Source organism: Aulonocara stuartgranti (assembly GCF_965226115.1).
Source record: "Aulonocara stuartgranti genome assembly, chromosome: 3".
Taxonomy (NCBI): domain Eukaryota; kingdom Metazoa; phylum Chordata; class Actinopteri; order Cichliformes; family Cichlidae; genus Aulonocara; species Aulonocara stuartgranti.
This window is the reverse complement of record NC_138941.1, coordinates 50,513,251-50,529,294: the sequence shown is the minus strand read 5'-3', so window position 1 is coordinate 50,529,294 and position 16,044 is coordinate 50,513,251. Positions and strand designations below refer to the sequence as shown.

The 16,044-nt window shown below is 42.6% G+C and overlaps 1 protein-coding gene across 1 annotated transcript in view; it reads left to right on the top strand.

Moving 5' to 3' along the window:
• Positions 1-16,044, top strand: part of exoc6b (exocyst complex component 6B) — a 131,759-nt gene that overhangs the window by 41,285 nt on the left and 74,430 nt on the right. The window contains exons 8-13 of the mRNA XM_082528692.1: positions 1,064-1,132; positions 8,222-8,305; positions 9,160-9,206; positions 13,695-13,815; positions 13,911-13,982; positions 15,414-15,511. Of these exons, the coding sequence (XP_082384818.1) occupies positions 1,064-1,132; positions 8,222-8,305; positions 9,160-9,206; positions 13,695-13,815; positions 13,911-13,982; positions 15,414-15,511 (491 nt within the window). The remainder of the gene's footprint in view (positions 1-1,063; positions 1,133-8,221; positions 8,306-9,159; positions 9,207-13,694; positions 13,816-13,910; positions 13,983-15,413; positions 15,512-16,044) is intronic.

The window sequence follows — 16,044 nt, the reverse complement described above, 5'->3', positions numbered from 1 at the left end:
CACAGGAAGTGACTGTTTTGTTTTGTTTGTTTTAAATATAAATATCCTTGTTTAAGCACAACTGATACCACCTTGAATCTTTCCGTAATGTTCCTCCACATTAAGTTATTTCAATGAGTAACTGTACTGTTTGTTTTACCCTTTATGCAGGTAAAATATCTTAGAAAATATAATGAAATTAAATTAATAAAAACCCCTAAAACGTATATTCTAAATTTGTCTAATCTTACAGTGAGGAAAAGAATTAGATACTGTGTCTGTTAAAGCAAAGTTGCAGCCTCCAGGGCTGGAAAGTTGAGACATGCCAAAACCGGCAGTTCCTCTACTGGCCACTTGAGGCCAGCTCCCGAAAATCATCTCCACTGACTCCTTTGTTAGAGTTAACAGCTTTATAGCAGAAGTAAACGTGTTTGCAGCCTGGTAACCACTTCATTTTTTTGCTCTGCCATTTAAGTTTTATTTTACGGGCGACCGTGGCTCAGGGGGTTGGGAATCGCATCTGTAACTGGAAGGTCGCCGGTTCGATCCCTGGGCTCTCTGTCCTGGTCGTTGTGTCCTTGGGCAAGACACTTTACCCTACTTGCCTACTGGTGTTGGCCAGAGGGGCCGATGGCGCGATATGGCAGCCTCGCTTCTGTCAGTCTACCCCAGGGCAGCTGTGGCTACAACCGTAGCTTGCCTCCACCAGTGAGTGAATGAATAGTGGCATTGTAAAGCGCTTTGGGTGCCTTGAAAAGCGCTATATAAATCCAATCCATTATTATTATTATTATTATTATTATTATTGAGGTTGGAGGCTGTTCATTATTAGGGACGCGGCCTGTTTTATTCTTGCCGTTCACATTTCCCTCGTCTGTTTCACAAACACAATCATTTGTCTCTGTCTTGCCCCTCGTTGCCATCTTTGTCTCTCTCTGGTTAGAATCTCAGGTTTGGTTTTACTTTGCTTGGCTTTAACCAAAACAGGTGTTGCCAAAACTTGTAAAAGAAAACTGAAGACGGGCTGGTTGATTACAGTTTATGAACTGAACATGTGAACTGTGCAAATTGTTTCCCCCTGCAGGTCCCAGGAGCTCAGGACTTGGTGGATTTCTCTCCAGTTTACCGCTGTCTGCATATCTACACTGTGCTGGTGAGTTCATTTTCTCATTTTCTGTTTTATTTCTTCTGTGCTCTTTTTTTCTTTTGTCTCAAATCAAAGATGCAGAGCTGTTTCTTTCCTCCATCCATGAGCGCTTCAGTTTTTCAGCTTAAGTGAAGCCGCAACTCCTTTCTGATCAGCTCGTAAAGGTGTATCTGCCTGTATTTCCTGTGCATGTGATTGACTGAAGTAACAATGTTGTTTGTTGCATCCTTTGTACTGACTTTGTTCTGCCTACATCAGGGCTGGGTGATTTATGGTATTAGCTTTATGAAAACAAGATGCTTTGCTGCTCTGCTTTGGTTACAAAGTTCACTCCTTTCCTTTGGAGCGCTGGGCTCACGTTGTTCCCTAAAAGCTTAAATCTACTAGCTGTTTAGTTCAGCTCGAGCTGAGATGACTAAAAGGAAGCTTTTGGTCCACAGCGTCCACATAAAGGAGGTCAAACCTACACAGGTTCTGCAGATGAAGCTCGAGAAGGATTATTAACAGCTGCCTTTGACTCCAGAGTGTCAGTGCCATGTGACAGTCAGCTTTGACTCTGTCACCAGAGGCAGACCAGCAGTGCTTGGCCTCATGAGATCGGGGCTGAATTTTCTCCTTTTTTTCCTACCCTGTGTCCAGCTCATCATATTGTGCAAAAGTATTAAACCTACTTTCATTTCTTTATATTTTACACCACTGACTGAAGCATAGCTCCAAAACATGATAGAGCCTCCAAATATCATGTTTGGCTCATTTATTTCTCATATTCATGAGATGTGATTGTTGACATCGTTCAGCCCTGCTCAGTGGTTTGCAGCAGCATCCTCTTCATCGCCTACAACAGCCAGCGATAATGAGGAGGCCCGCTTCTTTTGCTTAAATGTCAGAATCTGCTTGTGCCCAGCTCTGAGGGTGACCTGGCACAGAGGGGGTAAACGACTTCGGTACGACGGGGCCTCCAGCTCGAGCCTGGCTTCGCTCCAACCAGACTGCAGAGAGAACTCGCGTGTCTCGTCTCACTTAGAGTGAAAGTGACATGGGTGGAGGTGCCACAAATGGGTTAGCTGTGCATTAGGGTTCTCTGTGTGAGTGTGCGTTTGTTTGCATTTGTGAGTTTGTAGGACTTTGTAGGGGACGTTATCAGGCCAGCACAGCCAGAGGGTCGGGGTATGACAGGGGGACAGGAAGTGCATGACAGGAAGGAGAAAGTGAACGGGCAAAAGAGTGAGGGAGGGAGTAGAAAAGCAAGGCTGAGGTTAAAGAAAGGTTAAGCAGGGCACGATGGTGGAGGAGAAACAAAGAGAGAGAGGTTACAGAAGGTTTAGACAGGTGACGACGTGGGTGAAGAAAGTATAAACACACAAACACTTTATTTTCTGGCTTTAAATGTTTGTGTGAAGCTGAACGGTTTCCCTCATTTAACTTAAAACACTGCATGTCCCCTTAAAGAAAAGATTACAGTTCTAAAAACTTGGTTTTTTAGGGCCCTTTTAAGGAAAAACCTGCAGCAGAAGGAAAGAAGGAAAGGTCATGAAAAAATTTATAAAATATATAATGTAGCACAATAGCGAAGCCAAGTGGACTGCTGCAGGTTTTTTTTACTCTACATACATTTTTAAAATGTATATGTATACAGACTGGTTCGTGTATTTTGAGCTGGATAGGTCCATAAATCTGTCATTTATTTTTTGTTGCAGGGCTGTATAAACATAATTAGCAATTTATTTTTTTTTCGATCGTCACGTTAAATCACATCACCCATCAGTGGCTGCCCGAGCCACCGTGTAGGACAGATTTGTGTGTTTTGGCCCTGGTGTGTATATGACAAGGTTAGGAAAAGTGTATTTGCATGAAGTGCTGTACTACCGATCTACAGTTTCTGTAATGATGTAACCACATGTGGAAAAAATATGAATAACTGTGTATAAAGTAAAAATGAAAGATATCAGTGACCCAGTGAAGAATGAGCTAGGTGTAAGAACCACTCCTGTATGGCACCGAGCTGAGCTTTCCAAGTGGTGGTGGGGGGGGTGGATTAAGAGATTAAGATTAAATAGCTGGGGTCAGCCATGCAAATCAAGGAACAGTCCACAAGAGAGATGAAGAAGAGAGTGCTGGCAGGGTGGAATGGGTAGAGAAGAGTGTAAGGGGTGATTTGCTGCTATTTTTTACAGGATGGTATCATCGTTCCTGCTGTGATGTATGATTTGGAGACTGTGGCACAGATGAGAGGTCAAGATGCCAAGATCTTCACTCCGAGTGAACAGAATGAACAAGACATGAGTACAACTGAAGGACAACTTGATGGATTTGGAGACGGAGTTAGAGAGGCAGAAGGATGATGTATATATTGGAAGATGGAGAAAGTGCAGCACATGTAGGAAGTATAGGTAAATAAAGTTTCAAAAAATACAGCAAAATAAATAATGGTAGAATAGTACAATAAAGTGGATCTGTGGCATAAATAGCTCAATAAATTCCCCAAACCAAAATAAAATATACTGCTTCTAGAGGGAGTGGTCAGCATCTGATTGGTTGAATCAAGTAACAGGTGAGGTGTTATTGGTCCGTGGGGAGGGAGGAGAACTACCATATGGTGATCTTTCTCATCTTACTGACCCCTTAAAGCTGAACTGAACCCTTAATGATGTGGAAGAGGCAATCAGAGAGGAAGGTTATGAGAAGAGCGGGGGTCACAGGAAGGGAAGAAGGGAGCATTGAGATGTGGAGGCTAAGCAGGAGGAGTGAAAAGTGGAAGGAAATAAGAATTTTCCACAAATCTCAGTCATTAGAGCCTCAGCAGCACTTGAACCAGCCCTGCTGTATGTTGCTGAGGCCTCAATCAGCTGATTGGAGATAAGCTGTTGCAGAGAGTAGGGAGCAGAGGGAGGTCACGGGGAGGTTAAAAGGGCAAAAACAGGAAGACGAGGGTGAAAATGCAGCGAGACGAGAGAGGGGAGGATGGATGAGAGAGGAGGAATGAAGCACTCGAGATGAAGGAGAAAGGGGGGAGGAAAGGAGCACGCTGCTGCTCGGGAAGGTGTTGAAAGGATTGACCCCTGAACCTTTGGGGTCACACACTCTTAGTCATTTATGTTCCCCCTCCTCCTCCTCCTGCTGCTGCTGCCATTTGAGATTTTGTTTGCGTTTCTATTAAAATGCAGAAAGGACACAAGATTAAACAGACACACTCGAACTGTTTTGTGTGTTAAAATAAGCTGTGCTGCGGCGCTTTGAATGACAAGCTGTCGGGTGGAGATGTGGATTTAATATCAGAAAATAAACCCCCCCCCCCCCCCACACACACACACACACACACACACACACACACACACACACACACACACACACACACAGTCTGATTGTTAAATGTTTGAGAATGTCTTGTACTTCCACAGGCACACGCTTGTAGCACTTTTATTTATTTTTGTAGCAAACCTGGACGTAGAATCCCATTTGCAATCAAGACCAACCCCCCCCGTCCACTCTTCTCCCCGCTTTCCCTTTTCCACCTTTAAGGCCCACAATTTTCCACCCGCTGTGGAGCAGCGGCGAGCCCGAACAATACTCCTTTGTTACACTTGCACACGTACCGCACGTTGACAAATGTGGGCAGAGCTGCGATGGATGTAAACACGGGCCTAAAGCCCAGCGTGTCGGGCAGAGACGAGGGGAAGGAGAGGCGAGGTGAGCGGCGGTAGCAGCCAGTCCATCAAACCGGTCAGACTGGGAACTCTGAGCTACAGCACGACAGCTGGAACAAAGCAGCTGCTCTAACAGATCCTTGAGTCTTTAAAAAAAACATTTTTTTAGAGAGCATTAACATATACAGGCAATTCGTCTAGTAGGTCTTTTATTTTGAAAGTTCCCTTGCTTCTAACCAACTACTTCTGCTCCTTCTCAGCTTGTTTTTCTTAAATAAAGTAAAAATAGTCGAGCATCCCTTTTCCAACTAGGAAAAACATGTAGCTGCTTGGAGATTGAAGCATTTTTTTCTGGACTTTTTAGCCTTTATTTTGACAGGACAGTTCTGAGTTGACAGGAAAGCTGTTGCACGCATCAAAACATCCAGGCCTCTGCAATAGCCTCACAGCATTTGGGTCACATGCTCAGCCCTACTACCTACGCTGGTGCCACCAGATAGTTGTGGAGGTTGAGCATGCAACGTCTTCAACCTCTGAGCGCCGATTGGCAATCACACAGGTCACACGGTGGAAGTTAGCCTCTCTCCAACAATTGCGGTCCGACTCGGTCACTCTCACAGATTGCTGAAGCTTCATTACCTTCTTTCTTACCCCTCCGGTTTGGAAAAACCTGCCAGAGATGTAAAGTTGCAAAATCGTTCTTCTTTACCTTTCTTAAAGGGAGACAGGGGCGTAGAGGGCAATGTGTGATAAGAGCTATACATTTGCTAAATGAATTTTTTTTGTATTGAATATGATATAAAACTAGTGACTGAGACTAGAAATCAAACAGTGTTTTCAAAGACTTAAAAAGAAATGAAAAGTCTATTTCATGTAAACACTCTTATTGTTGGATGCTTATAATAAACATGGGCTGAAGTTTCAAATAAAGGGGTCAGGTGATGGGATGTTGGGCTATAGTGGAGGAAAATGTCTATAAAGAGATCAAAAAGGTGAAAAAAGACTGACTTCTTGACCTTTAGCAAGCAGATGTGTTTACTTCAGTAAAGGTGGAACACTTATGCTCAGTCACGCTCACTCCAGTGGGAGACTGTAGTCGTTTATTTAAGAGGGGAACCGGCTTGTTATACTGTTTTGTTGTAATTACACTGCTGATTGGCGGATGTGCATATAAAACAAAGATTCACATAATGAAGTTGGTGTGTGAACAGGTACATTCTCAGTATGGTCATCTCAGACAGTATGGCGCGCAGGAGTAGACAAGCCCCACCCACCAGTTCCTCACACCCTATGTTTGTGTGGGGCAGCCAGTCAGAAGAAAGCTGGTGCCATGAACATAAATAGTCTGTGAGCAGTTACTAGAAACATTTGTCTTTCTTTGTTAGCAGGTTTTTGTCGGGTTCATGTTGTTGTAATTTATTCACGTCTGATCCTCGTGCTGTCTGATCCGTTCTTTCTTTGATTCTCTGCTGGCTCCGCCTGCTGGTGTTCTTCTCTCTTTCAGCTCCTCTCTGTTTCGTTTATCTCTCCTCACCTTCTCTGGTGATGTTATATTGTCGCACAAACACTCGTGCTGATCTCAGCCCGTGTTTCTCACCCCGTGCTCACGCTCTCTCAGGGACAGCGAGCGCTGTATAATGCAGAGTTCACAGCGGTTTGATGCCTCTCATTTGTTGAATACACATTGTTCCACTGAGGGTCAAACTGGGAATTAAAAAACAGTTTTGTCACCTCCAAACAAGCTCAACCTAGTTCTGACACACTACCAGGGAGAGCTGTATTTCTACCATTCACCACATTGTTTTGTTGGTATCTTTGTTTTCAAAGGGCACGGTTTAATCAAGGGAACGACTAAAGAGTGTAGCTGAGCATGATGCCAAAATCCACATACAGCACTTTAGATCTTAATTTTTTTTAACAAATACTTTTTTGTTGATATTCTTTTTTTCTTTATTTAAGTTTTGAAAAGGAGCGCGGACAGATAAAGCATGAAGGACAAGGTTGTTTGCAAACCTTAGAAATACAAAAAGGCAACAGACGGAGAGCGAGAAAGGAAACTGTCCTTTATGGCTCAGAGACACTAGAGTCAAAATATGACACCCATCGTATTATATTCATATTTGGCGACTGATCGCAGGTAATTGTGGCGACCATTTTAATTGCTACTTTTAAGGCAGTGGCACATCCAATCAGAAACTAACAGCAGACTGACTCTTGTCGCCATTTCATTGCCGTCATGATGCACTGAAATCGGATTGAAGGTGGCAGTTGTTGCAGCCGTTTCAAAGATGATGAGATCACAACTAATGTGGCTGCAGCATTAGAGAATTGGTTAAAGTATAACGTTGGAAGCTAATCATGGTATTGATTATTAAATTCCAATCTCTAAATAACTGAGGCAATGGACTGCAGGGAACATGAACATAAATGTAATTTCTGAATGTACAAATTTCATATTTCTCAAAAGAAACTGTACCGTGAGGAGGGACGCCTTCAACATCGTTTGTCTGATCCCAGATGGAGGGCTAGCATGAACACAGCACACACTCGGTCTGTGTTTTCTGGGACCAGGTGATTGGCAGTGGGGTTAGGCCTCGAGGACTGGAGTTGTTCCAGGGTATCCAATAGATGCTCTGTGGCATTTGGGTCGGTGCTGACCGAGCTGTTTTACGATGGAGCATATTATACTGCCTGGTGATGCTGTTGCTTTTTGTCATGAGCATATCAAAGTGACTTCTACTTGAATGCTGGCACCCTATGTTCCCAACAGAGCAGTTGTGTTGTCATAATTAAAGACAAAGTGTATTCATTTATTTTTGAAGCTGTCAAATGTCAAAGTTGGTAAAACAGTGGTGTTTTTGTGTTTGTGGTGTATTTTTATTCCTGTATCTGACCTCCTACAACAGCAACGTCAGCTGGGTAGATATACGTGCGCTGGTCTGGTCAGTAGCTCAGGGAGCTTGTCATGTTATCTGCCCACTCCTGGGCCTTTATCTCTGAGCTCACCGGTTACTGTGGGATCTGGATACGTGTGTGTGTGAGAGAAAGAAAGAGAGAGACTTGTGGTCTATCTTAGCACAACAGAGATAAGGGCGAGAGAGCTTCAGTGTAATGGGAGGAACAGATACGAGATGGTCAAGTTTAGACAGCCGATTCTGTGTCTCTTGCGTGGGTACGTTTTAGTTTGATGTCTGAGCGGTGACGCTAGCCAGCCATCAAAGGCAGCTTCCCTATCTCCCTCTTACTCACGTATGCACTAACATGACCTTCTCCATCCTCGTGTGGGTCTACCCTTTTGATTTTGTACCTCATTACATGAGTTCTTCCCCTGTTGTCTACCAACCTCGATTAACCTGAAACACTGGGTTGTATGCTTGTGTTGTTGGCGCTTCACAGGCTGTACTTGCAGTCCATCCCTGCAGCCGTTCTTACCTCCAGTTTGTGTTTTTAGGGTTTGCGTGATGTGTTTGAGAACTACTACAGAAAGCAAAGGAGGAAACAGGCCCGTCTCGTACTGCAGCCCCACTCTAACATGGTATGACTCCGCACCCTCACTTTGTGTGTTATTCGATGCACTGTTATGTCCACACACTCCTAACTACACTGACTCCACCCTAGCCCTGCACACACACACACTCTCAAGCTGTTTGAACAGCCAAGGCCTCAGTCACACAGGCCTAGACTGGCTAGTGACCCCTGGCAACCACCGATGTATACCCCGACATGTTGGCCTGTGGTGGCTGGCTTTCTACTGGTAAAAAAAAAAAAAAAAAAGGTATATGGTGCTGCAAAGGAAACCTTCTCATGATTGTTTTGGACACCTTAAAATTGGGCTTAAGGTAGAAAGATCACAGAAACACGATAAACTGAGGACTGATGAGTTTGTTTAGTGTTGAGAACAAAAGGCAAATACTCGCCCAACGAAATGAAACTGCAGAAAGTGCAACACAAACCAGAAACTGAGAACATTCACCTTCAAAGTAAAGCTTTTGCCTTACTGCTACAACCGGAGTGTTTCAAGATTTGCAGCTTTTATTTTGAAGGCGAACATTAAATACACTGAAATTAAATGTAATTACCCTCCTGTTGCAGGACTCTATTATAAAGCCTGCACCCTTTATCCTGTAAACAAGCAGATAAACAGTGGTTGGACAAAATTGTTATGATGAAAAATACGACAACCTCACATAGAATTACAGTCAATGTCTCTGCCACTTGAAAATGATGAACAGATGTTGCTAATGCATAAAACAAAGAATTTAGATGCATATATTTGAGTAATCTGGTATAAGTTTGTTTCCTGTTATTCTGATATTTGTATATTTTCACATTATTAGTAACTCCCTGTTTCTCCCTCTGTTTGGCCTTTGTGTTGTTATTTATTTCTAGCATGAAACTCTGGAGGGATACCGGCGGTACTTCAATCAGATAGTTGGGTAAGTTCGTCCGCCCGCTTTTATTTATTTCCTACTCCTTGAAGTTTTTCTAATTTCCTTCTTTAATTTCACCCTAATTGAAAGTGAACTTTTGCCAAAAGGTCAGAATGAAAACATCTGTTTAGAAATAGTTGTAAATATTTTCAAAATGGCTCATAACAGATTTCCACCGACCGACCATCCGCCCGCTCATTGTGAGATTTCTGTGTACCTTGGCAGAGGAACGTTTGAGTGAAAGCAAACATTCAGCATTTAACAGCACCTCATTTCATTTCTTCTGAGTGACTTGTGACCATTTGACATCTTTTCATCTCCCTCCTCTCCTGCTGTTATTCCTGCCCCCCTTTTTTCCCCACTCACACCCCATCCTCCACCTTTTCTTTACTGTCCTCTCATCCGTCACTCCGTCCCACTTCTATGTTGCGTCTACACACACGTCCGCTCGTTCTCCCTCACATGCACGCAGCAGTGAGGATTGATAGTGTGTGTGTGATGGCGGTTGGCGTGTTGCTGTTATTCCTTCTGTCTGTCTTGCTGGAGCAGACGCTTCTATAAACACTGGACATCAGCTCAGACTCATGCACTCACCCTCAGGTCTGTTATTCCCATCTGAAGTGCTGGAAAGTGCCATCCTTTGTCTGTTATCCACTAGTGCTTCTTCATCCATGTCTCCCACCCTAATATTCTTTCATCTGCGCTCTCTGTTGACATTAAACACTTCAAAATAACTCCAACTAAGGCTTCCTTTAATATCTGCATTTATTTTTTTTATGTAATAGTTGTGCATGCCCACAAAACCAGAGTTATTATATATGTTTAATTAGTAACTGTGCGTGTTTATATGAGGAAACTTATGGGGGCTGAAACTGCCAAAATAACAACAACAAAAAAGATTAAATGGATGCATTAAATGACATCAAAATTTATTTTTTAAAAATCTTCATCACGCCATGTTTGTCTTCCAACTTACTAACTGAAGATTTCTCACAATATAAATGGCTGCCTCCAGGAGACACTCATTAGAGAGCTGAGGCGCTCGGCTCATCCATTTGAAAATGATACCGTTCACTGATGAGCCAATGAATAAGCAAACAGAGAAATGTATATTAATGTAATGAACTCAGTTATAAGTTTAAAAAATGGGTCAACTAATAAAAACGTATGTACACTGTTCAAAAAAATGAATGCAACACCCGATCATCAGAGTGCAACAATAATAAAATTCAGCGATATCAGTGTGTCCTGTTAAGAAGTTTGAAGTATGGTGAGGTAATTTTTGCTTCTTTGGAGCAAATCAAAGTGACACAGTTGCTCTGGAGAAGTAACAACAGGACAATCCTCTAAAAAATGGATTGCAGGTGGTGGACAGTCACTGTCCTTATCTTCTTATCTTGGGTTTGGTATTAGTGTCCTTCTCCCTGCTGCTACCATGAGTTGCTACCAGGAGGGCATACAGGTTGCACATGCTTACATGCCAACAGGTTTGCTGTCTCTGCCAGCACAGTCTCAGGTGTGGAGGAGATACCAGTAGATGGGCAGTTACATGAGTAGAGCTTAAAAGGGCTTATACCATTAGCTGCAGCATCATCTTCTCCTTCATGGAAGGAGGAACAGCTTTACAACTGTACAGCAGAATACCCTCCAGTGCTACTCACGTTCATGTGTCACCAAACTTTCATAATTGGACTCCATGATGGTCCTCAAGTCATTGAGTGGGATCTGTGCAGGTCACTGATGAACTTCAGACTTGGCAGATTCTCTTCACAGATCCAAACAGGTTCACACTGAGCATGTGTGTTAGATGTGGAGACACCATAGCAAATGTTAAGCGACCTGCAACCTTATTCAGTATGAACAGTTTGGCCCTGGGTTAATGTTAGTCTGCAGAGATAGATGCTTGGAGAAAGTTGTCCATAGGACGGGATAAAAAAATCTAATATGTAAGTTGGATTGACCTAATAATTGCGTGTCTAAATCAGGTTAAATCACTTTCATGGATGTGGTACATTTAAAATCAGAATTTGTACCAAAGTGTTTTCTGGTTGATGCTTTTAAAGCATAAATCCAACATATATGTAAATCAAATGAAAAGCAAAGCTTCTCAAATGTGAAGCTGTTCTGTATCAACATATCAACAATTTTTTAAGTTACAGTTATTCTTTCTCAATGAGTTGGATTTGTAGGGAAATTTGTGCTTTGTTCCACTGTGGTACAAACAGGTAGAAGATGCTGCTTGGTCTTCCATAAAAAAAGTGCACAAATCTTTTAGTTTCTTACATGAAGAAAAAGCTGGAAAAAGTAAAAATCTGTTGAAGAGTGAATCTCATCATATTTATTCCCTTCAGTAATAGCAAAGAGAAAAGTAACCATACATAGCCGGGCCACTGATCCGACCGCAGTGCGGCTCATTGTGGCCTGGCAATGCTCGGTGGGCACTGGTTTGAGTTAGACGTGTTGTGAGTGGATGTAAACCAAAGTCACTTTGCAGGCGATTTGATCCGTTTCACACAGGCATCATTTCAAGACAGCAGCACAACGTGTGACTGACGGGTTTGTTGCTGTGCTCAGATATCAGCATCCTCGCACGCCTGGCTGGGCGAATGCGCCGTTTGCCTGGCTGTCATTTGCACTTGCAAATGATTTTAAATCAGAGAAACATGGCAGCTCTTCTGGAAAAGTTGTCAGAATTGACTCGAACCATCCCAAAGTACTCTCAGGGTGAAAATAAGCCACACAAGTGTTTGTCTTTTATTTGAGATTGGGGATATCTCTGAACAGTCCCTTCCTCTGCAGTCCAGAAACATGTTTTCATTTGCGTTCCTATTGCCTAATTATTTTTAATTCACTTTGCAGCTGATTTTAAGGATTGTTTTCCACAAAAACATCTTGTAGAAAAAAAATGGATCATAAAGAGAAAGATGAACCAAAGAAAACCATTTGTCATAGAAAAGATCAGCAGCTTTATTTTTATGAAAACCAGATTTCACATTTCTCTGTTTGACATGATGGAAAATACAGTTATTGTCAAGAGCAGCAGATGGATTAATAAAGTGAAACCTAATCTAGATCCTGGTCTTTTAACTGCTTCGCTTATGTGAAAGTATTTCTAACCTTGGTCCGGAAAACATGACAGTACTGTTATATTTGCAAGAGGCAGTATTAGAATCAGTATCCCTTGATCCTCCAAGACTTTCTTACCAACGAGTCTGAGTACAGCTAACACACAGCTGGACTTGTTGCCATCTCCCACAAGTAGTTTTTTTCTTGCTTTCTTCTTTATCTTTGTTGTCTTCTTGGCCTTTTTTTTTCTTCATCTGCTTAGTCTCCAGCTGCTTAACTCGTCCTTGTCTTGTTTCTTTTTTTTTTCTTTTCATCTTTTTCCGTCGTCGTTGTCTTCGCCGTCTACAGGATAACCTAGAACACCGTGTGCTGCCGTATTCCATCCGAAGAGAATCGCTGTATACCTTATCAAAAGAAACTAGTACTAGAATTTCATTATGACTTTTATGAGACGCAGCATCTTGACCAGGCTGAACATGTTTCATGTTTAGTCTTCTTTATAAAGACGTTGTTCTCAATAGTAACAAGTCAACTTCTTTTAACTGTCATATTTGATTTGCCGCAACAAAATCTGTAAGAAATGGCACGTAAACATTAGTGGCATCTCCTGTTAGCTGCTTCAGTGTTTTGCCAGTTGCATGTTTCCACTGGTTTTCAGGTCTAGTTGAACAGAAGGAAAGTAGCTCCTGAAAAAAGGGATTAGAACAACGGAAGGTTTTGTATCACTGGCTTTGATTTGTGACATTGCTGCTAAGATTTTAGGTGTTTTTTTTTTTTGTTTTTTTTTGTGGTGCGTAGGGGACTAAACAGAAAGCACAATTCAGTTCTGTAACATTCAAGAGGAGGCAGACTTCTCTATAGCACATATATCAGAAACTGGGCAGCCAACTCCAGAGCAGTCTAAAGGATAAATGTCACTGCAGCTCAGTATTCTGCCAAATATGTGAATCTGATTTACGGGTGGACTGTCCCTTTAAATCTGTTTGTATATCCCTTCCAAAGTGCACCTAAGACAAATCCAATTTGAATCCAGGAAACACTCCTACTCAAATATTTTTCAAGTTATATCTCATTTATTTAATTTGTACAAAATCTGAAGTGTAACAAGGACAATTTGCTGTTGTGCTGGAGGTTTCAGGCCAAGCTATTTCTTGGATAGTAATGGCAGAAACACTCTGGCACCTAACCTCCTGGTTTTTGTGCATATTGAACTGTAATATAACATGCAAATTAGTGCGCTTCAGTGAGCTAGGTGGATTTGGACATAGCCCGGCACTCAGTATTTATGCAAAGCTAAGCTAACCATGTCCTGGCTCCAGCAGGAGTGGTATTGTTCTCCTCCTCTTACTTTTGGCAGGAGCGTGATTAGGTATATTTACCAAACTGCCTAAGTAATTCCATCTGTCTCTCTGTTCTCCTCGCTTGCAGCTTCTTTGTTGTGGAGGATCACGTCCTGCACACCACACAGGGTTTGGTCAACAGAGCATACGTAGAGGAGCTCTGGGAGTTGGCGCTGTCCAAAATAGTCGCTGCCCTGAGGACGCACTCTGTGAGGCGAATCACACACACTCATTAAATACGAAATGCATGTTTCCACAAAAGTCTGAAATGACACAGACACACCCCTCCCTCCTGTTTCCTTAGTCATACTGTGACGACCCTGACCTGGTGCTGGATCTGAAGAACCTCATTGTCCTGTTTGCTGATACTCTGCAGGTATGTGTGTGATTAATTCCTAATATTTCACTTCGAAAGGAAGGAAATCCTCTCGTTCCCTTTTGCATCACGCTATATGAAATGCTGTTGTGTTCTCCTAAGATATTTGACCCCAGAGGCCCGTGATTCTTGTTCAAAGCATGTTTTGTAGTTTTTACAAAACAGACTGCTGCCAGCCTCTTAAAAAAAAAAAAAAGAGAGACTTTCTGTCTTAATTCGTCCATTTTTAGAAATGGACCTTAATCATGTGCTGTCAGTTTGCGCTCCATCCATTTATTTTCTGGCTGTATTTATGAACTAGCCTGGATGGATTGAGTGTGATGTATGAGAGGATGAAGGGGAGATAGAGGGGATGTGGGTGAAAACCGGATGGGAGAAACATTCAGAGAAGAGTGAGGCACATTAAAGGCGGGGAATGATGAATGTGTGGTTCGATGTCCAAAAGTCATTCATGTACAGAGATGAAGTGCTGCTGAATGGCTAAATTTCTACTCATTGTTTATGTTTGAGGGCGTTTCTGTTTTATTTTATTATTATTTTTTGGAATTCTTCTGTATTTCTTCCAGCAGAGAGGAAACTATACCTTGGGTTTTCTTTATACCACACTCTCAGTCTTATGTTGAAGGCATGTTGTTTTCCAACCTCATTTTAATTGGTCCTTCCATCAGTCTTTATTTTGACATTTCAGACATTTGATGCAAAATATTGTTTTGAAAAATCAAATAATTATGTGTTTAATCTCATCCACCTGTATCAACTTAGTCCTCCTAGAGCGAAGTCTTGTCAGACAGCAGCCCTGTTAGCCAGCTATGTGCTGTCACAATCTTCCCAGGAACATGTCCCAGTAAAAACACCCCAAGGTCAGATCGCTCAATGCTCAGAGAAACTGCAAAAAACCCAAGAGCTGCAGCTTAGACTTTACGAGCCTCAGTTAGCTCATAACAGCGCAGTTACAAAAAGACTAAACAAGTATGGCCTGCTTAGAAGGTTTGCCAGAACAAAGCCACTTCCCTCTGAAAAGAACGTGACAGCACAGCTTAAGTTTGCAAAGTTGCATCTTAGCAAACCACATGTGCCACATCTGGAGAAACCCAAACACAGCATATCAGCATAAACACCTCATACCAGCTGTCAAGCACAGTGGTGGAGGCATGAATATTTGGGCTCGTCTGTCTGCTCCAATCTCTGTGGAAATATCCTTGGACAAGATACTAACCCCAAAATTGCTCTCCGATGCATCGGGGTATGAATGTGTGTGAACGTTAGATAGAAGCACTTATGTTAAAACAACATAGTGTGTAAATGGGTGTGAGTGAGTGAATGAGGCAAGTTGTGTTAACCATTTGAGTGCTCAGAGCAGAAAAGTGCCATATAAGAACCAGACCATTTACCATGGTTTCACATGCAGCTGCTCTTCTTTCCCTTCTGCAGGGTTATGGTTTCCCTGTGTCTCAGCTGTTTGACATGCTGCTGGAGATGAGGGAGCAGTACGGAGAAATCTTACTCAAGAGATGGAATGTCACCTTCAGGTAGCGAACGTTTTGTTTCCACGCTCTCCTGATAGCTGTTTTTCAGTAGCTGGGTTCTAAATACGCCAGTGTGTGCCGCACTGACCTTCACCTCTCTAACGATACGGTCATGAAGCTCATACACACACACATATTTGTGCAGCAGCGCATGTCTGTGGGAAACGTCCTGGTTTTGAAGTTTTACAACCAGCCAGAGGGAGGAAGTGTTTTAAACCAACGTCCGGAACATTCTCTGCCCTTCAATGGGTACTACCCCCTACAAAACTCTGAGTGTGAGAGTGCGTGTTTGTATTCGGGCTAAACGTGCCATTGTTTCAGCACCGCTTTTGTCCAATGACACCAGTGGGACTTGCAGCAGTGAGAACGGACAAACAAACACACACTCCCTCTCTCCTTCCTCCATCTTTCTCTTTCACACACACACACATCGTGGAAGCCACAGGAATTTTGTGTTGTATTGTTGGGGAGAGGGAGAGAGCGCGCTCCGGTTCACGGCCTCTCCATGGAACGCTGGAACGTCCGAACTCTGGAGT